At 39.3% G+C, this 23109-nt stretch overlaps 1 protein-coding gene across 1 annotated transcript in view; it reads right to left on the bottom strand.

The window, feature by feature from the left end:
* The window catches only part of GFPT2 (glutamine-fructose-6-phosphate transaminase 2), a 123086-nt gene that overhangs the window by 41369 nt on the left and 58608 nt on the right, over positions 1 to 23109 (bottom strand). The window contains exons 8-10 of the mRNA XM_053717235.1: positions 9688 to 9767; positions 5564 to 5650; positions 4922 to 5039 (exon numbers count right to left, since the gene is read on the bottom strand). Coding sequence (XP_053573210.1) covers positions 4922 to 5039; positions 5564 to 5650; positions 9688 to 9767 — 285 coding nt within the window. The remainder of the gene's footprint in view (positions 1 to 4921; positions 5040 to 5563; positions 5651 to 9687; positions 9768 to 23109) is intronic.

Below are 23109 nucleotides of genomic sequence, written 5' to 3'. Positions count from 1 at the left end.
TCTGTTAGCATAAACACTTTGTAACTGCAAGACATTACTGTTCTGTTGCTAATAAAAACCATATCGAACAATATTCTAAACATTTTTTAAATAGATCTTGTTTACTGCAACTGTTTTTCATTAGCCAAATTCTAACATCAAAATAACATAAATTATGCTTACCTGATAATTTTCTTTTTTTCTGATGGGAAGAGTCCACAGCTGCATTCATTACTTTTGGGAAATACAGAACCTGGTCACCAGGAGGAGGCAAAGACAGCCCAGCCAAAGGCTTAAATACCTCCCCTACTTCGCTCATCCCCCAGTCATTCTGCCAAGGGAACTAGGAACAGTAGGAGAAATATGAGGGTGAAAAAGGGTGTCAGAAGAACAAAAAATTACCGTCGCCTCATAGATAAAAACATGGGCGGGAGCTGTGGACTCTTCCCGTCAAAAGAAAAGAAAATTATCAGGTAAGCATAATTTATGCTTTTCTTCTTAAACGGGAAGAGTCCACAGCTGCATTCATTACTTTTGGGAAAACAATACCCAAGCTAAAGGACACTGAATGCAAACAACGGGTGGGTACAAAAGGCGGCCCCTTCGAAAGGCATCACAGACTGAAATTACCCGACACCCTATAAAAATATAGATGACACAGGAAAAAATCTGAAGCGCAGGTAACTACACATTAGTTACACTTCCAGCAAAGCCGAACTAGAGACTACTTAGTCCCAGAGACTGTCGAGCCCAAACAGCCTCTGAGGAGTCAGCCCCGCAGGTCACAACTCCCAAAAGGTACCCGGCTAAAAGACAAGGACCGCTTTCCACCCCCAAAAAGAAGAACAGATTCCCAGGAAAAATCCAAAGGATCATTCCACACGGCTCAACAGCATAGAACAACCCAAGGTTGTCTTACGATAGTAGCACCCAGGGAGACGAACTCCCTAGAAACACAAGGATCAATAAAAAAGATCCATACACAGGGAAAACATGTCCCAAAGGACTCGAAGGATACTCCCTGATCCAGTCACATACCCTAAGGTTCTCCAGAAAAAACAAGAGTTCTCTGATGCCTCGTATCAGATCGAAACCTGCAGGCTAGACCAGCAGAGACAGCGGCAAAGGAATAACTATCCCAGCAGCTAGGAAGGAGCTTTCCAAGAGAACACCAAACTGCCTGAACAGGAACTCTCAATGATCAGTTTCTATGTAGGAAAGCTGACTCATCCATCGCGAACCCCAACCGCCAAAAGGCGTTGTAAGCCTGCTAGCACACCTTCAAAGTGCAAGTAGCTGTAGCTGGTTTTGAACTGTTAACCTTCCAAAAACTCACAGCCCTCCGAAGACCGGGCTCCATTAGCGTCCCCTCCCAGTACTAGACACTAGTAGAAAAGGGAAGGACATCAAAAGTCCTCCCACCAAAGGGGAGGACCAACTCTGGAAGAAAAACGGTCAACGCTACATAGGTAACCGGTCCCCGAACTTCCCTCCAGGGTAATGGTCTTAGCCCAAGCTAGTTTAAGATCGAAGACAAGAGTCCCAGACCTCTGGAATAGAAAGGAAGGGTCAATAAGGAACAAAACCCCCGGATAAACCTCTGATCACTACTACAATCGGCATTCTACCATGATTCAGGTAGACAGTGTGCACGGGTACGAGACCCCCTACACTGTTGTCTTCCCCAAAAGGAACACTTTCCAAGGGAAAAAAAGGGCCCTCAGACCCCAACATCTATATATCAGAAACCAACATTTAGCAGGAGACCCATGGGGATCAAACCCTCAGCCTCCCGCTGCAGGAATGGAGGGACCAGTCACTACATTACATCCCCCTTTACAGGATTCTGAAAACGCAAGAAGGGAAAAAACCCTTACAAGGCAGGAAAAACAGACCCCACAGGTCAACATATACAGCTGCGTTAGGCAAGGATAATTGTAGGACTTGTCTGATGAAGAGTACATAACCATAGCTGGAGATGAGCTCTTGACCTACAGCTTCCAAGGAAACATAGTTTACCACTAAGTTGACGTAGAACACAACAAATGTAACTCCAAACCAAGAGAACCCCACCCTCGCTCTAGAAGAGAAGGGAAAACCACAGAAAACACCCTACCATAGGGGCGAGATTCCTCGGCCATAACATTAACCCAGTTGAAGACACCTGGAGTCTATAGGAACATTAAATGCACCAGACAACCAGTAGGGACCTGTCAGGAAGACCTAGAGCCTAAGCTATAGGCAGATAGGCATCTCCCCCATAAAACAAAGCCCCGCCCCCTGAGAGAGAGGTACCCAGGACTGCAACACCTAAGGAGATACCTAACCATCCACCCCCCTCCAGGGAGAGACATGGACCTATGTCAGGGTCCTCAAAAAGAAAACCCCTTTTTTTCACAGGGTAAGTTGGAGCCTCGCAGCTCACCACAGAAGGCAGGGAACCCCTGAACATCACCTCTTAGAGTAACGCAACTCTGAGCAGAGGAAGAAGGCATGCCAGCGCTTCCAGACCAGATGATCTGCCCAAGACGGGAAGGAAGGAGACTCTGCCAACGCATGAAAAGCTTAATGGGCTAAAAGTCAGCATCCGGAGAACCTCGAGTGAAGACACAAAACGTTCCCCACTCGGAACACCAGACCATATAGATCACTCACATCTCACAACTTCAAAGGAATGAAAATGACGGCTCTGAGTCCCCAGGGACCTGAAAGAACCATGATGACGTCTGCAAAGACAGATCCATATCCCAGGCGAGTAGCCCGAAACAGCCAACCTTAAATCAGCAATCACAACCCTCCATCAGAGGGGTTGTATTTAAACAGTAGGCCTCATACGTCGATAGGATCAGAACCCAGAGTCCATAGCAATAGGCCAGGCAATATTTAGAATTCAACAGGATTAATCAGCACCACAAGGGTGACATGAACTCAGGTAACAGCCGAAAACGTCCGACCAGTACCAGTCTGGTATAAGAACATTCCAGAACTGTCCAAGGTCCCAGAAAATTCGACCCGAAGGATCGATAAATGAACTAGAAAACATAATTCTATTATTCAAAAATGCGCAACTTCCGAAGACCACAAAATCGCAAGTATCGGTTCCAGAGAAGAACGTTCCAAAATGAAATTCTAACATACATGAGCTTAAAACAAAAACAAATTAAACACATCCATCTGGATAAAAAAATAAAATGAAGGCAGCACCCCTCGGGTGAACGCCCACGGGGAATGAGAACGCCAACGGGACCAGCCAATCAGAGGCCCCATTCACCCAAGCTCTGAACTGGAACCAAAAGATAAAGAAAAATAAAACAGAGACATTAAGGAGATTGGCTTCATCCCCAAATGTCATATCCAATTTGCCATCCAGCATCTAAGGCCTTGGATCCCTCAGCCCACTAGGACTGAGATCCTCCAACATCACCAAAACATGCCTTAAAAGAACATGAAGAGGTGCCAGCCTGTAACTGAAGGCAAAATCATCTCTCGCCAGATCAACGAAAAACCCTGGCCCCGAGGTTGGGGCCCCTGAAGTCTCAGAGGCCAACGCTTCCCCAGAAGGCCGAACTGAATCAGGCGATCCCACGCCCGACGGGCCCTAGTTAGCAGAACAGGGGCAATATCTTAGAAATATTTCACTTGGGAGATATAAATGAACAAGCGCCATAGAAATGGCCATGCGGAACAGTGCCATAACCTCTGGAGGAAACAAGCCACCTTCCGGAGAAGGAGTAAAGGCCATAGGGACACCTGCTTGCATAGCCGAGAAAGGGTCTGGGGCATGCACCACACGGGACATAGAAACCTCGGAGGCGGATGCCTCAACGCACTCTAAGTTCCCTGATTCGGAGGAAGAGAGTACTCTAGAATGGCAATCGGAACATAACATTGATAACCCAGGCCATTTCATATTCATCACAAGACAAGCTATCCGTGTCCAACATATCAGAATCCTCCATAATCTTGGGATTACAAAAATGACGAAAGCTAACTGGCACCCTTTAAACACCCCCAATGGCTGGGGCACTCACCACCTCCTGTGAACCAGACAAGCCACGAACTAGACTCTCTCTGTCACACACAGTCGGCATACGGAAGTGAGAAACAATGTAACCCCACCCGTCACAAGGGCACCGTGCCAGTCACAGAAAAGGGCGCACAATCTCGAGAGATTGCATCAGTAAAATAAGGCTGTTATGTTCCGTAAAAGCCGTGAGCCTAGGTATTGCTACACATTCGCAGATAAAACCATATAACAAACATGATTAAAGTCCCCCCTGTTCAATAAACCCCCTCAGGAGATATTAACCCTTGATTCCTTTTAAAGATAAAGAGTCCCACTGGGACCCTACCTTGTTTCATTAACATAACATTCATATATCGAAATAAAATGAAACGATCTTACCGGAATCTACACTGTGGAACAGGAACACGGCCCTTCAAGTGTGACAGATAGTAGCCTCGCTTCTGACATGGACTTGAGTGAATAAAGGTAGGCAGCGAAACTCGTCAACACTGATTACCAAGGAGCTGTTAACATGAGTCGTGATGGGTTTGTAGGAAACTCTCCCTGCATCTCCGGGCTCTAACTTTCATCCACGCTCTAACTGAGAGGCTGACAGGACTACTTAAAACTCCAATCCCATTGCGAAGAGTACTACCCTCCATAAGAGACTATCTCAAACTTCTGACACTTCTCTGCCAACCTCCTGTGACGAAAGGCAAAGAATGACGGGGGGATGAGGGGAGTGGGGGAGGTATTTAAGCCTTTGGCTGGGGTGTCTTTGCCTCCTCCTGGTGGCCAGGTTCTGTATTTCCCAAAAGTAATGAATGCAGCTGTAGACCCTTCCCGTTTAAGAAGAAAAAAGCAATAGCTGTTCTTCAGCAAGAAAAAATAAGGCAAAGCTCCCATCAATAACTTAACTAGAAAATAATTTTGTACCTTGCATCAGATGCAAAGAAAAATTCTACAGATTTTTCTGCTCCCACTGGATAGAGACATGTGGAGCTGTCCATTCTCTTGGCTTTGGGTATAATTTTCCTGTTGTCAATGTTGTTTTCTAAAAAATAAAAAAATAATAAAACATAATGATACCTTCTGCCCTTTATGACGCACTCCTTCATATCATAGTAAAGTAGAAACATAGGTGCAAGCGGTACTAGCCAGAAAGGGTGAAGGAGTTTTAACAAACACATTTTAGCTGATTAAAATATTACTTACAAGCCATGCTTAGACTAAAATACTGTGTTATCCACGTTCAATTTGAATTTTTGCTTGTGTATCATGTATAACTCTGCGTATATTAACACATATACACATGAATATTCAATAAATTAAAACATGCAATTATTATTATTATTTTTCTTTAAAAGACCCACACCACAGAGATGAAAGGAATTTTCTATGCAATGCTATACTATAAACACCTTGTGTCTCTTTTAAGTTAAAGAGCCATAGTATATTTTATTGTCACTGAAAGGTGTTTTATGGCATAACAACCCACTTGCATAAAAATATCTTATTTGTAGCCAAAGCTGATAGAAATAAAGATGCAGGTGTAAAATTGATAATTGAATACTCCACCTATGAGTACATCTTCCAAATGGCCAATAGATGTAGCTTTGGTAGATTTGCTACAGTTTGTGTCCAAAGTGTAAGTGCTCTGGGATACTAGATAAAATATATGTGGCAAAGAAACAAATTAGTCTGCACCCCTACAACTCAATGACACTCAAACACTACACAAACAGTTAAGATTAAAACATTAATATACTTAGTGTATTTCTTTATTTATTATTAAGCAGCTGATAAAAGTTTATTATATTTAAGGTTGAAGCAGAAACACCCTTTCAAATGGACTGGGCTTCCTCTCCCATCACTCTGCCATCCCCAATAGGGATGTTAATTTTTGCTGCTGTTTTGTGTTTATATAGCTTTTTCTATAGACAATACTGAATTATTGAGATTTAAAGGCAAACTCAGCTATTTAAAATGACAAAATTAATTGTAACGGAGCTATCTGTAAACTATTTAATACACTATAGCAGATAAAGGGACAGATTACGAGTGGCGCACTAACTGTCGCACGCGAACGAAAAGGGGTTCATTGCGGATCTTTACACACGTCGGAAGTAGTGTGCGTACTACAAGTTAAAAGTAAACAAAATTTGCTTGAGCACAATTTAATTTAACTCTCTTCGGGATAGCGTGACTTCAGAGCTGGTTAACTGTTACCCTCAACTAACAAGTTGCACAAAACACATCAAAATTATATTTACAAATACAGTTACACTCATAATAACACTATCTAATAAAAATGATTACAAATAAGTTGCATAAAAAATGTATAAGGGCTCAAAGATATGAGGTCTCAGGTGTTAGAAAAAAAAAGACTGCAAAGGGCTTTAACATAGACATACATATACTTATCTAAATATGTATGTTTGTATGTATACTGTGTGTCTATATATATATATATATGTGTGTGTGTGTGTGTGTGTTTATGTGTGCACATATGTATTTATGTATTTATATGTGTGTATAGATGTATTTACAGACATATATTCACATATAAACCCATAAATACTTATGTATATACAGTATCTCACAAAAGTGAGTACACCCCTCACAATTTGGAAATATTTTATTATATCTTTTCATGTAACAACACTGAAGAAATGGCACTTTGCTACAATGTAAAGTAGTGCATGTACAGCTTGTATAAAAGTGTAAATTTGCTGTCACCTCAAAATAACCCAACACACAGCCATTAACGTTTAAACCATTGCCAAAAAAGTGAGTACACCCCTAAGTGGAAATGTCCAAATTGGGCCCAAAGTGTTAATATTTTGTGTGGCCATCATTATTTCCCAGCACTGCCTTAACCCTCTTGGCCATGGAGTTCACCAGAGCTTCACAGGTTGCCACTGGAGTCCTCTTCCACTCCTCCAAGACGACATCACAGAGCTGGTGGATGTTAGAGACCTTGCGTTCCCCCACCTTCCGTTTGAGGATGTCCCACAGATGCTCAATAGGGTTTAAGTCTGGAGACATGCTTGGCCAGTCCATCACCTTTACCCTCAGCTTCTTTAGCAAGGCAGTGGTCGTCTTAGAGGTGTGTTTGGGGTTGTTATGTTGGAATACTGCCCCGTGGCCCAGTCTCCGAAGGGAGGGGATCATGCTCTGCTTCAGTATGTCACAGTACATGTTGGCATTCATGGTTCCGTCAGTAAAATGTAGCTCCCCAGTGCCAGCAGCACTCATGCAGGCCCAGACCATGACACTCCCACCACCATGCTTGACTGTAGTTGTCTTTGTACTCCTCACCTGGTTGCCGCTAAGCACGCTTGACACCATCTGAAACAAATACGTTTATCTTGGTCTCATTGGACCACTGAAGAACATTGGAATGTGAAATATTAATATTTCACGTTGGGTTAATATACTTGGTTAAGAGCAATTAGGTTTGCCCAACTTGTTAAGGTTTAGTTTTTTTCCCACTTTTTATGCTCCATTTAAGTCTATAGGGGGATATTTTAATGTGGCGCGATATTCCAAGTTCGTTTTTTTGCATGTGTCTGGTTAGCACTCTTGTGAAAACCTTTTACTTTTAACTTATAGTACGTGTGCTACCCGATGCACTTATACAACTTACTTGTAGCGGAGTTAATGTGCGAGTGATGGGAAAAATGAAGCAGAATGTCCTTTTTCAGTATGTAGTAGGGAACACTATCCTCCATTTATTTTCTACCTTTAGAAGTTTAATAAACATCTGAATATACTTCAGCTCAGATTTTATAGCCCTAAAAATGATGAAGTTGATTTATAATTGAATTAAATTTGTGTTCTAAATACAATGAACTACATATTTTATAAGCTTAAAGGGACAGTACACTATAAAATAGTTTCCCTTAATGTGTTTCCAATTACTTGTTTTACCAGTTGCAGAGTATAAAATGTATGAGATTTGCTTTTTAAGGTTTATTTGTGTATATGAATTAGCTGATTTTGTGTTTTGAAGCCACAACCTAATAAAGTGTGTTGACCTGTAGGTATAATCAGATCTCATTACTTTATCACATTGTGTACATATACATGCTTCTTTATCTTATATCTGTCCATAAACCATTCACCAATACTTGGAGAGAAAAATGGAAAATTAACATTTTATTGCCTTATCTCTTCTGTGTTAACACAGCTTGGCCTTGAGGCCAAACACTTCCAGGATGGGTGGGGATACCATAAGCTAAATAAACCATTTTAAATGCTAATATAAGGGTAATGGAAATACTTGTAAACAATTAAATACACTCCAGCAGGTAAAGTGGATCATTGTGAACAAATTAAAGGGGATAAATGTTTTGAGTAAACTGTCCCTTTAAGTGACTTAGCTTCAAAACTAATTTTAAAAGTTTCTTTTTTGTAATGTTGCAACAGTAATGTTTTGTAATTTTACTAAAACATTCTATCACATTTTCCTGTTTTATATTTTTGTACCCACATTTTAAGTTTTTAACCACTAATATGCTATGTTCAGATCTTCTAATATAGTTATTACTCAGTTTGACTTTAAAGTATTCTTTAGACCAAGACCTCTTTTAATGTGCCTCTAAGTGTGGCTCTGTAGTCATAAGTTTCAGTCTATGGCCCCTATTTAAGAAAGGTCTTGCGGACCTGATCCGACACTGCGGATCAGGTCCGCAAGACCTCGCTGAATACGGAGAGCAATACGCTCTCCATATTCAGCATTGCACCAGCAGCTCACAAGAGCTGTTGGTGCAACGCCGCCCCCTGCAGAATCGTGGCCAATCGGCCGCCAGCAGGCGGGTGTCAATCATCCTGATCGTACTCGATCGGGTTGATATCAGATATCATAAAAATGCTAGTAATTTCTATAAAGCATCTCCTTCTTGACAATCATCTCTGTTAACATTGTTTTCTTGCTATTTATATTCTCTTTTAAATATTTTCCTTATACTTGTCCTTTTTCCATATCTTGCAGTTCCACCTAGGGTGTATTTATGCATTGGCTTACTAGGCTTAGGAAAGCAGATGCCTATGCTTATGCCTTCTTATCCTATACATAACAATGATTTACATTCATTCTCCTTTATTGTACAGTATGTTGCACACAGTGGTTTATTTTTTGTGCTGCCATAGGCACTCAAAATTCTGCTGCCCCCCCCCCCCCCCCAAGGTTAAGGCCTTTTTTCGCTATAATAATTTTTGGTCAGGAAATAATGTGAAATTGTTTATGGCATTAATAAATGATCACACATACACAAAAACACACAGTCACAGAGTTCTACACATACACACACGTGACGGGCACCCACATACACAAATACACACATCTATATATGTCTGTAATATATATAAAAACAAACAAACACAGATTTCTTGAAACAATACTTCCCCAAACACAATACTAAGTGCTGAAAGTCAACAGAACTAAAGGCAATAGCTAGCTGAATAAAATAAAGGTTCGGAGCTACCTCTAAACTGTAAGCTCTATGCACAGTCTCTTATTATACCCCCTAGAATGTAAGCTCTTTGGGGTAAATCTCCTATTATACCTGTATAATACTTCTAAAACAACTGTAAGCTTCTTACAAACATAGCCAAAAAGTACTGCCCCCTCCCAATCTGCACCCTAGCCAAGTGTCCAAAATATGCACCAGGTTGTACATAAAAATAATTTTACTCACACGTCCTATAGACTACAGGAATTTGTTCAGTTGAGAGCTTATACTTGCTGCGGACACCAATTAACAGAGGGCTTCCTCTCCTGTAAAAGCAAATTAATTCAGAGGTTGTAAATCATCAGCGTACTCAAAATATATTTTCATTTTTTCTACATTTAATATATCACACTTATTTACAAATGTGACCTTGTATATTCTGATATGTTTCACAGAATACAGTTGTAACATGTGCCAAAAAATGGCTTCTCAAATGTGTTTAAAGGGACATGAAAAACAAAATGTTTATTTTATGATTTAGAAAGAGTATGCATTTTTTTTTTTTTTTATTTTAAGCCCAGCAGTGCATGAAACATAGAGTTTACGACATTACATAAAAAAAGAAAAGAAGAAAAAAATCATACAGAGCTTAACAGAATATAATATTTGTATCATATGAGAATACAATCTGTCTAAGCCAGAGAGAACATTAAACAATTTGTATCTTTGTAATTCAACTTAACACTGCTGAAGTCATTGTTTGTCCGGCAAAAAAAGGCTACAGTCCGGCAAAAGTATAATTTCTTTCATGTAATTAACAAGAGTCCATGAGCTAGTGACGTATGGGATATACATTCCTACCAGGAGGGGCAAAGTTTCCCAAACCTTAAAATGCCTATAAATACACCCCTCACCACACCCACAAATCAGTTTTACAAACTTTGCCTCCAAGGGAGGTGGTGAAGTAAGTTTGTGCTAGATTCTACGTTGATATGCGCTCCGCAGCAAGTTGGAGCCCGGTTTTCCTCTCAGCGTGCAGTGAATGTCAGAGGGATGTGAGGAGAGTATTGCCTATTGAATGCAGTGATCTCCTTCTACGGGGTCTATTTCATAAGGTTCTCTGTTATCGGTCGTAGAGATTCATCTCTTACCTCCCTTTTCAGATCGACGATATACTCTTATATTTACCATTTCCTCTACTGATTCTCGTTTCAGTACTGGTTTGGCTTTCTACAAACATGTAGATGAGTGTCCTGGGGTAAGTAAGTCTTATTTTCTGTGACACTCTAAGCTATGGTTGGGCACTTTATTTATAAAGTTCTAAATATATGTATTCAAACATTTATTTGCCTTGACTCAGAATGTTCAACTTTCCTTATTTCCAGACAGTCAGTTTCATATTTGGGATTATGCTTTAATTATCATATTTTTTCTTACCTCAAAAATTTGACTTTTTTCCCTGTGGGCTGTTAGGCTCGCGGGGGCTGAAAATGCTTCATTTTATTGCGTCATTCTTGGCGCGGACTTTTTTGGCGCAAAAATTCTTTTCCGTTTCCGGCGTCATACGTGTCGCCGGAAGTTGCGTCATTTTTGACGTTATTTTGCGCCAAAAGTGTCGGCGTTCCGGATGTGGCGTCATTTTTTGGCGCCAAAAGCATTTAGGCGCCAAATAATGTGGGCGTCTTATTTGGCGCCAAAAAATATGGGCGTCGCTTTTGTCTCCACATTATTTCAGTCTCATTTTTCATTTGCTTCTGGTTGCTAGAAGCTTGATGTTTGGCATTTTTTTCCCATTCCTGAAACTGTCTTATAAGGAATTTGATCTATTTTGCTTTATATGTTGTTTTTTCTCTTACATATTGCAAGATGTCTCACGTTGCATCTGAGCCAGAAGATACTACAGGAAAACCTCTGCCTGCTGGATCTACCAAAGCTAAGTGTATCGGCTGTAAACTTTTGGTAGCTATTCCTCCAGCTGTTGTTTGTATTAAATGTCATGACAAACTTGTTAATGCAGATAATATTTCCTTTAGTGATGTACCATTGCCTGTTGCAGTTCCCTCAACATCTAAGGTGCAGAATGTTCCTGATAACATAAGAGATTTTGTTTCTGAATCCATAAAGAAGGCTTTGTCTGTTATTTCTCCTTCTAGTAAACGTAAAAAGTCTTTTAAATCTTCTCTCTCTACAGATGAATTTTTAAATGAACACCATCATTCTGATTCTTTGGACTCTTCTGGTTCAGAGGATTCTGTCTCAGAGATTGATGCTGATAAATCTTCATATTTATTTAAGATGGAATTTATTCGCTCTTTACTTAAAGAAGTACTAATTGCTTTAGAAATAGAGGATTCTAGTCCTCTTGATACTAATTCTATACGTTTGGATAAGGTTTTTAAAGCTCCTGCGGTTATTCCAGAAGTCTTTCCTGTTCCTAATGCTATTTCTGCAGTAATTGCTAAGGAATGGGATAAATTGGGTAATTAATTTACTCCTTCTAAACGTTTTAAGCAATTATATCCTGTTCCGCCTGACAGGTTAGAATTTTGGGACAAAATCCCTAAAGTTGATGGGGCTATTTCTACCCTTGCTAAACGTACTACCATTCCTACATCAGATGGTACCTCGTTTAAGGATCCTTTAGATAGAAAAATTGAATCTTTTCTAAGAAAAGCTTATCTATGTTCAGGTAATCTTCTTAGACCTGCTATATCATTGGCTGATGTTGCTGCAGCTTCAACTTTTTGGTTGGAAACTCTAGCGCAACAAGTAACAAATCGTGATTCTCATGATATTATTATTCTTCTCCAGCATGCTAATAATTTCATCTGTGATGCCATTTTTGATATTATTAGAGTTGATGTTAGATTTATGTCTCTGGCTATCTTAGCCAGAAGAGCTTTATGGCTTAAGACTTGGAATGCTGATATGGCTTCTAAATCAACTCTACTTTCCATTTCTTTCCAGGGAAACAAATTATTTGGTTCTCAGTTGGATTCTATTATTTCAACTGTTACTGGTGGGAAAGGAACTTTTTTACCACAGGATAAAAAGTCTAAAGGTAAAAACAGGGCTAACAATCGTTTTCGTTCCTTTCGTTTCAACAAAGAACAAAAGCCTGATCCTTCGTCCTCAGGAGCAGTTTCAGTTTGGAAACCATCTCCAGTCTGGAATAAATCCAAGCCTGCTAGAAAGGCAAAGCCTGCTTCTAAGTTCACATGAAGGTACGGCCCTCATTCCAGTTCAGCTGGTAGGGGGCAGGTTACGTTTTTTCAATCAATTTGGATCAATTCTGTTCACAATCTTTGGATTCAGAACATTGTTTCAGAAGGGTACAGAATTGGTTTCAAGATGAGACCTCCTGCAAAGAGATTTTTTCTTTCCCATGTCCCAGTAAATCCAGTGAAAGCTCAAGCATTTCTGAATTGTGTTTCAGATCTAGAGTTGGCTGGAGTAATTATGCCAGTTCCAGTTCCGGAACAGGGGATGGGGTTTTATTCAAATCTCTTCATTGTACCAAAGAAGGAGAATTCCTTCAGACCAGTTCTGGATCTAAAATTATTGAATCGTTATGTAAGGATACCAACGTTCAAGATGGTAACTGTAAGGACTATATTGCCTTTTGTTCAGCAAGGGAATTATATGTCCACAATAGATTTACAGGATGCATATCTGCATATTCCGATTCATCCAGATCATTATCAGTTCCTGAGATTCTCTTTTCTAGACAAGCATTACCAATTTGTGGCTCTACCGTTTGGCCTTGCTACAGCTCCAAGAATTTTCACAAAGATTCTTGGTGCCCTTCTGTCTGTAATCAGAGAACAGGGTATTGTGGTATTTCCTTATTTGGACGATATCTTGGTACTTGCTCCGTCTTTACATTTAGCAGAGTCTCATACGAATCGACTTGTGTTGTTTCTTCAAGATCATGGTTGGAGGATCAATTTACCAAAAAGTTCTTTGATTCCTCAAACAAGGGTAACCTTTCTGGGTTTCCAGATAGATTCAGTGTCCATGACTTTGTCTTTAACAGACAAGAGACGTCTAAAATTGATTACAGCCTGTCGAAACCTTCAGTCTCAATCATTCCCTTCGGTAGCCTTATGCATGGAAATTCTAGGTCTTATGACTGCTGCATCGGACGCGATCCCCTTTGCTCGTTTTCACATGCGACCTCTTCAGCTCTGTATGCTGAACCAATGGTGCAGGGATTACACGAAGATATATCAATTAATATCTTTAAAACCGATTGTTCGGCACTCTCTAACGTGGTGGACAGATCACCATCGTTTAATTCAGGGGGCTTCTTTTGTTCTTCCGACCTGGACTGTAATTTCAACAGATGCAAGTCTCACAGGTTGGGGAGCTGTGTGGGGATCTCTGACGGCACAAGGAGTTTGGGAATCTCAGGAGGTGAGATTACCGATCAATATCTTGGAACTCCGTGCAGTTTTCAGAGCTCTTCAGTTTTGGCCTCTTCTGAAGAGAGAATCGTTCATTTGTTTTCAGACAGACAATGTCACAACTGTGGCATACATCAATCATCAAGGAGGGACTCACAGTCCTCTGGCTATGAAAGAAGTATCTCGAATTTTGGTTTGGGCGGAATCCAGCTCCTGTCTAATCTCTGCGGTTCATATCCCAGGTGTAGACAATTGGGAAGCGGATTATCTCAGTCGCCAAACGTTGCATCCGGGCGAATGGTCTCTTCACCCAGAGGTATTTCTTCAGATTGTTCAAATGTGGGGGCTCCCAGAGATAGATCTGATGGCCTCTCATCTAAACAAGAAACTTCCCAGGTATCTGTCCAGATCCCGGGATCCTCAGGCGGAGGCAGTGGATGCATTATCACTTCCTTGGAAGTATCATCCTGCCTATATCTTTCCGCCTCTAGTTCTTCTTCCAAGAGTAATCTCCAAGATTCTGAGGGAATGCTCGTTTGTTCTGCTAATAGCTCCGGCATGGCCTCACAGGTTTTGGTATGCGGATCTTGTCCGGATGGCATCTTGCCAACCATGGACTCTTCCGTTAAGACCAGACCTTCTGTCTCAAGGTCCTTTTTTCCATCCGGATCTGAAATCCTTAAATTTAAAGGTATGGAGATTGAACGCTTGATTCTTGGTCATAGAGGTTTCTCTGACTCCGTGATTAATACTATGTTACAGGCTCGTAAATCTGTATCTCGAGAGATATATTATAGAGTCTGGAAGACTTATATTTCTTGGTGTCTTTCTCATCATTTTTCTTGGCATTCTTTTAGAATACCGAGAATTTTACAGTTTCTTCAGGATGGTTTAGATAAGGGTTTGTCCGCGAGTTCTTTGAAAGGACAAATCTCCGCTCTTTCTGTTCTTTTTCACAGAAAGATTGCTATTCTTCCTGATATTCATTGTTTTGTACAAGCTTTGGTTCGTATAAAACCTGTCATTAAGTCAATTTCTCCTCCATGGAGTTTGAATTTGGTTTTGGGAGCTCTTCAAGCTCCTCCGTTTGAACCTATGCATTCATTGGACATTAAATTACTTTCTTGGAAAGTTTTGTTCCTTTTGGCCATCTCTTCTGCTAGAAGAGTTTCTGAATTATCTGCTCTTTCGTGTGAGTCTCCTTTTCTGATTTTTCATCAGGATAAGGCGGTGTTGCGAACTTCTTTTGAATTTTTACCTAAAGTTGTGAATTCCAACAACATTAGTAGAGAAATTGTGGTTCCTTCATTATGTCCTAATCCTAAGAATTCTAAGGAGAAATCATTGCATTCTTTGGATGTTGTTAGAGCTTTGAAATATTATGTTGAAGCTACGAAATCTTTCCGTAAGACTTCTAGTCTATTTGTTATCTTTTCCGGTTCTAGGAAAGGCCAGAAAGCTTCTGCCATTTCTTTGGCATCTTGGTTGAAATCTTTAATTCATCTTGCCTATGTTGAGTCGGGTAAAATTCCGCCTCAAAGAATTACAGCTCATTCTACTAGGTCAGTTTCTACTTCCTGGGCGTTTAGGAATGAAGCTTCGGTTGACCAGATCTGCAAAGCAGCAACTTGGTCCTCTTTGCATACTTTTACTAAATTCTACCATTTTGATGTATTTTCTTCTTCTGAAGCAGTTTTTGGTAGAAAAGTTCTTCAGGCAGCGGTTTCAGTTTGAATCTTCTGCTTATGTTTTTTGTTAAACTTTATTTTGGGTGTGGATTATTTTCAGCAGGAATTGGCTGTCTTTATTTTATCCCTCCCTCTCTAGTGACTCTTGTGTGGAAAGATCCACATCTTGGGTAGTCATTATCCCATACGTCACTAGCTCATGGACTCTTGTTAATTACATGAAAGAAAACATAATTTATGTAAGAACTTACCTGATAAATTCATTTCTTTCATATTAACAAGAGTCCATGAGGCCCACCCTTTTTTGTGGTGGTTATGATTTTTTTGTATAAAGCACAATTATTCCAATTCCTTATTTTATATGCTTCGCACTTTTTTTCTTATCACCCCACTTCTTGGCTATTCGTTAAACTGATTTGTGGGTGTGGTGAGGGGTGTATTTATAGGCATTTTAAGGTTTGGGAAACTTTGCCCCTCCTGGTAGGAATGTATATCCCATACGTCACTAGCTCATGGACTCTTGTTAATATGAAAGAAATGAATTTATCAGGTAAGTTCTTACATAAATTATGTTTTTGTGATGTAACATGCGATCCGCCGGTCAAGTCCGACACAGATCGATGCTTACGTCACTACAGATGTTCCGAATGCAAATTCGGCACCGACTACTTTTGCTAGTTATCAAAATTCTACCAGGTACGCTCGGCACTATTCCGGCCCAGCGTACCTGGTTTTCAATCCGCCGCCCTGGAGGCGGCGGATGCCATAGGAATCAATGGGAGTCTGAAAGCATTGCTGCCCAATATCCCATTGATTCCTATGGGAGAATAAAAGTTATGTTTACACCTAACACCCTAACATGTTCCCCGAGTCTAAACACCCCTAATCTGCTGCCCCAACACCGCCGCCACCTACTTTATACTTATTAACCCCTAATCTGCCGCCCCTAACATCGCCGCCACCTACCTACATTTATTAACCCCTAATCTTCCGCCCCCTACGCCGCCGCCACCTATATTATACTTATTAACCCCTAATCTGCCGCCCCGACACCGCCGCCACCTATATTATACTTATTAACCCCTAATCTGCCGCCCCAACACCGCCGCCACCTATATTATACTTATTAACCCCTAATCTGCCGTCCCAACATCGCCGACACCTACATTATGTTATTAACCCCTAATCTGCCGTCCCTAACGTCGCCGCCACTATATTAAATTTATTAACCCCTAAACCTAAGTCTAACCCTAACCCTGTATTTTTTTTTACAGGTAAAAGAGCTGATTACTTTGGGGCAATGCCCCGCAAAAGGCCCTTTTAAGGGCTATTGGTAGTTTAGTTTAGGCTAGGGGTTTTTAATTTTGGGGGGGCTTTTTTATTTTGATAGGTCTATTAGATTAGGTGTAATTAGTTTAAATTTCTGTAATTTGTTTATTATTTTCTGTAATTTAGTGTTTGTTTTTTTGTACTTTAGCTAATTTAATTTATTTTAGGTTATTGTATTTAATTTAGTTAATTGTATTTAATTTATGTAATTTATTTAATTGTAGTGTAGTGTTAGGTGTTATTGTAACTTAGGTTAGGTTTTATTTTACAGGTACTTTTGTATTTATTTTAGCTAGGTTGTTATTAAATAGTTAATAACTATTTAATAACTATTCTACCTAGTTAAAATAAATACAAACTTGCCTGTAAAATAAAAATAAACCCTAAAATAGATACAATGTAACTATTAGTTATATTGTAGCTATCTTAGGGTTTATTTTATAGGTAAGTATTTAGTTTTAAATAGGAATAATGTAGTTAATGATAGTAATTTTATCTATATTTGTTTAAATTAGATTTAAGTTAGGGGGTGTTATGGTTAGAGTTAGGTTTAGGGGTTAATAAATTTAATATAGTGGCAGCTACATTGGGGACGGCAGATTAGGGGTTAATAACATAATGTAGGTAGCGGCGGTGTAGGGGGGCAGATTCGGGGTTAATAACATAATGTAGGTGGCGGCAGTGTAGGGGGGCAGATTAGGGGTTAATAACATAATGTAGGTGGCGGCGGTGTTGGGGGGCAGATTAGGGGTTAATAAGTATAATGTAGGTGGCGGCGGTGTAGGGGCAGCAGATTAGGGGTTATTAAGTATAATGTAGGTGGCGGCGGTGTAGTGGCAGCAGATTAGGGGTTAATAAGTATAATGTAGGTGGCGGTGGGCTCCAGGAGTGGGGGTTTAGGGGTTAATAACTTTATTTAGTTGCAGCGGGGTCCGTGAGCAGCGGGATAGGGGTAAAACAGTATAGTATAGTGGCGGTGTTTAGTGACAGTATACCAATAAAGCTAGGAAAAGCAGAAGAGCAGCGAGATCGATGACTGTTAGTTAACAACAGTCTGCTGCTCATCGCCCCGTACTTGGTCTGCGGCTTTTTGACAGCTTTTTTGGTAACTTTGGAGAACGTATTCAGGTCCGCGGCAGCGATGTTAGGCAATCTTAGGCGAGTGTATTGGTGCCGGTGAATGCAAGTAAGTTGACAGGTTAATAAATAGGGGCCAATGTCTGCTTGGGTCTTTCTCATTTGAGAAAGAATTGCTTTCCTTTTAATGGGTGTTGAGATCCCTCCCACATTCCACGAGACTAACTTAAAATTATCCACCTTATTTGACATTTACATAGAAGGAAGAAGAGACAGGGAAGAGAGAAAAAGAGAAGAAAGAAAAAAAAATTGTACATAAAAAAAAGAGAAAAAAGACCCCCCCCAACATCCCATGATGGGGATTCCCTATTTGGGACCTGCACTCCATTGGTGTGCAGCTTAATAGGTTCATCTTAACTAATCAGCTGTTAAACTGGGGAATCAAACTCATTTAGAAATGTTTCAGCCTCTTGGGCTTTATCAAAGAAGTGCACTTCCTCTTTAACAAAAACTTTCAATTTTGAAGGATAAATTAATGTAGCTCGATAACCCTGCTGTATAAATTTAGTGCATACTGGGGCCAAATCCCTTCTCTTCATAGCTGTTTCAATATCAATAGGTTGGTTCTTGCAGAAGTACTGAAGTAATGTAACCTTGTCTTGGTAAATAAGAAGTCTTGCTATCACAGGTCTGGGCCTGCTATTCCCTTTGTTGTCTAAACGAGGTCCCCCAATCCTGTGCGCTCTTTTAACTACTATCTTCTGATAAGTGGGAGGGATTTTGAGAACCTGTACTAACGTCTCTGAAATAAAAGCGCTTAGATTTTCATATTGTTTTTCCTCTGGGACCCCAATAATCCTGATGTTATTTCTTCTAGAGCGATTTTCAAGATCCTCTATTCTAATCTGCATTTTACGAATACTTGTGTTTGTGGCTTCTAAATTGGTGCTGTGTGATATGGTTAGATCTTCCAGATCTGAGACCCTTTGCTCCACTTCCTGTATTCTATTAGCAAAGTGTCTAATTTCTTGGGTTAATGACGAACTTTCCTGTTTAATTTCTAGTTTAAGAGTATCGAATTTGGGAGACAAAGCGTCAGAAATATTAGCAACTAGGTTTTGAATATTAGCTGCTTCATTTGTAGATACTATGTTTACCGGGGCTGGGTGTATGTCTGCAGATATATTAATAGTGCCTTTAGGTTTCCTATCCCTTTGCTTAGCCGCCATGGCTGGAGAAGGAGTCCTAGTGTAAGTGTTAAGAAATTTGTCCATGTGCCGTGCGCTCAATTTTGAGTGAGAAAAAAATAATCGAGGAGAACCCCTCACTGTGAGACAGAAAGTGAGGGGGAGAGAGAAAAAAAGGGGCAAAACCCCCCAAAGGGAGAAAGTTAGAGGAAGAAGGAGCGTGAGAGAGTGCTTGGTTGGTGTGGGTGGGGAAAAAAAAAAAAAAAAGGGAAATTAAATAGGGCTACCTGCCAAGCCAGCGGCAGTAAAAAATGATTAGGGAAGGTCACTTAAAAAGAGTCAGTGCTATTTTAAACCATGAGAAAGTGCCCGTGTGGGCATACAGTAAACTATTTGTAACGTTACTATATTATGCTTATACGTGTGAGGGACAGGTTGTCTTAATTATGTACTCAGGTACTGTGATTTTGAAGAGTATGCAGTTTTAAACAACTTTCCAATTTACTTCTATTATCTAATTTTCTTCTTTCTCTTAGTATCCATTGTTGATATGCAGGGAGGTAAGCTCTGGAGCGTGCACTAGATGCCAACACATTTTCCTGCCATGTAGTTCTCCAGTCAAGTACATGCTACCAACTTATTTTTCCCTTCATCAAAGATTACCATGATAATTAAGAAAATTTGGTAAAATAAGTCAATTGAAAAAAAGTTTTTCAAATTGTATACTCTGTCTTAATTAAACAAAACATGAATAAATAAATAGATATTTACTTTTTGTTGCATATTATTCCTTATAATGAACAATGTTAAAGTAAAAAAATATTGCATTTAGATAACAAAAAAATAATCAAGGCCTTTAAGCAGCCAATTATGATGCTAGTCCCAGGACTCGCAAGGGATGGTGTATTTGGCATGTTCTGGCACAGTTATGTTATTTCCCTCCTAAGTTTAAGGAAGTTTTCAAAGAAATCTTGCAAGATTTAAGGAAAATCTAATTTGATCACTGTAAGCAAATTATGCCCTTAGCACTGATGAAGCTGATTGGCTATTGTTTTTTTAACATACAGCTGACAGTAGCTGAAGAATAACTGTTTACAGAGCTAAAGACATTTTGAGGTAAAATATCTTTCTTAGCATGTTCAGGTTTTCTTGTTAGCTTTTTACAGTTATGCTAAATAATGTTCAAGTGATTTAGCATATGGGTATTATGCCATTTTAAGGGCCACATAACAATATTTTAGAACCTTTAAGGGCCTAATATACATTTATGGCTACACACAGGTAATAATATATTTCCTAAAAATGTCCAGTGGCACAAGGCCTGATTTAGGCAAGGTTGCAGAGTATCCTCTATTTGCTGTTCTCTCCCTTGGATGGCTCTTTTGGGTTATGGCCACCTTGCTTGTCAACCACTGGAGTTCTCCAAAACACACATTTTTAGTACCACATTTTCAGTTCCATTTTCCTGTAGCCACAAAAACGTTGGCACACATTCTTCATTTAGCTTTTCCTAGGGGCAAGCAAATGAGCACAGAGGCCTAAATGTGGCCCATTGGCCACCAGTTGGCCACCCCTGGTCTACAGGGTCTGCAGGGAGATAATTCAGTGTAATATACTGTATCTGTAAATATTTCATTCCATAAACATATGAAAATTAAATGGAAATGTCATCCAAGCAAATAGAAAACCATGGAAACATTAATTTGTAAATAAAGCTACTAAAGTTTCTGAATTCACTACTCATTTGAGATATTTGTTAAGCTGTGCTATTGCCAAAAAATATGAATAAACTTTTGTTACATTTTAATACCAGTGAAAAAGGAAAGCAGATTTCCATTTTATTTGTGCTACTAGTATATGTATGATTTTTTTTTAGAGAAAAATAGATTTGTTTACTAAATTAATTTCTAATTAGCTAACAATCAAATTACTAAAACCAACACATGTTAAGGCCAATATTTACCAATTCATAGTCCTTTAAAAAAATTTAAAATAATTAAAGGGACATGAAACCCAACATTTTTCTTTATTGATTCATATAAAGTGGTGTTTACCACCTCCAGTACTCAGGACCCTTAACAGGCCAGATATTCATCATATCTTAACTAGCACACAGGTTAAATAATCAACTGATGGGTGAGCTGATTATTTCACCCGTGCTCTAGTTAAGATATAATGACTACTGGCTTGTTAAGAGTCCTGAGGACTGGGTTTGGAGACATTGATATAGAACATACAGTTTTAAACAAATGTGTTTCTATTATCTAATTTTCTTCATTCTCTTGATATCCTTTGCTGAAAAGCAGGGAGGTAAGCTCAGGAGTGTGCACATGTCTGCTGCACTATATTTGCTCATTCTATTGGTGTCTTTTATTGATAAGCATACTTAGGTGGGCTTAGGGGGCAGCAATGTACTACTGGGAACAAGCTACTGGTTGGTGACAACAAATGTATGCCTCTTGTCATTGGCTCACCCAATGTGCTTAATCTCAGTCGTGCATTGTTGATCTTTCAACAATGGATATTAAGATAATGAAGCAAATTTGATAATAGAAGTAAACGTAAAGTTGTTTACAATTGTATGCTCCATCTAAATCATGAAAGATAAACGCTGGGTTTTATGTCCCTTTAACTTCAGGATATAAAAGCTGCATTGAGCTACTTATGTGCTTGGGCTTGTTGCTGGGCACATAAGTTAGGCATGATGATATATATATATATATATATATATATATATATATATATATATATATATATATATATAAAATATTATTTATAGGTTTATCACACAAGTAAAAAAATATATGTTTTGGAGCAATTTTTTCAAATATTTGATTTTTGTAGGAAAAAACTGCTGGCCAAGATTAAAGGGGAATTAAATAAATACAATTCATTCTGAAGGCTTTGTTGGACATTTGAATAAAAAAAATATATATATATAAGATACATTTATATGGATCATGAAGTTTATACCCTAATAAAATGTCTTCGGTACCAGTTGGACTGCTAATTATAACTGCACAGCAGAGCAGCCAAAGTTTACATTCAATTTAGCATTCCATGTTGAATGTTGTTTTGAGTTATGAGTTTGGGATGGCAGAACAAATGTGGCTGAAATTGGGCAGTGTACCTCACAATTTAGGCTACTATACACTAAACACTTTCTGAGATATTGAGGTGTGAACATATATTTTTAGCAAAAGGTACAGCAAAAATGACAGTACCAGTCATCAAGAAATGTAACATGGAGCTATACAGTTGTATGCAAAAGTTTAGGCACCCCTGGCAATTTCCATGATTTTCATTTATAAATAATTGGGTGTTTGGATCAGCAATTTCATTTTGATCTATCAAACAACTGAAGGACACAGTAATATTTCAGTAGTGAAATGAGTTTTATTAGATTAACAAGAAATATGCAATATGCATAAAAATGAAATTAGACAGGGGCAAAAATGTGGGCACCCTTGTCATTTTGTTGATTTGAATACCTGTAACTACCTAGCACTGATTAATTGGAACACACAATTTGTTTGGTGAGCCCATTAAGCCTTGAACTTCATATACAGGTGCATCCAATCATGAGAAAAGGTATTTAAAGAATTACCAAACCCAAATTTTTTCTTTCATGATTAGAGCATGCAATTTAAAGCAACTTTCTAATTTACTCCTATTATCAATTTTTCTTTCTTCTCTTGCTATCTTTCGCCTAAATTTAGAGTTTAGCGGGAGCCGTCAAAACCAGCGTTAGGGGGTCCTAACGCTGGTTTTTACCGCCCGCTCGTATTTAGAGTCAGTCATTAAAGGGTCTAACGCTCACTTTGCAGCCGCGACTTTTCCATACCACAGATCCCACTACGCCATTTGCATATCCTATCTTTTCAATGGGATCTTTCTAACGCCAGTATTTAGAGTCTTGGCTGAAGTGAGCGTTAGAAATCTAACGACAAAACTCCAGCCGCAGAAAAAACCCAGGAGTTA

This window comes from Bombina bombina, chromosome 6 (assembly GCF_027579735.1).
Source record: "Bombina bombina isolate aBomBom1 chromosome 6, aBomBom1.pri, whole genome shotgun sequence".
NCBI lineage: Eukaryota > Metazoa > Chordata > Amphibia > Anura > Bombinatoridae > Bombina > Bombina bombina.
The sequence above is the reverse complement of the archived record's forward strand: the minus strand, read 5'-3'. Positions and strand labels throughout refer to the sequence as shown.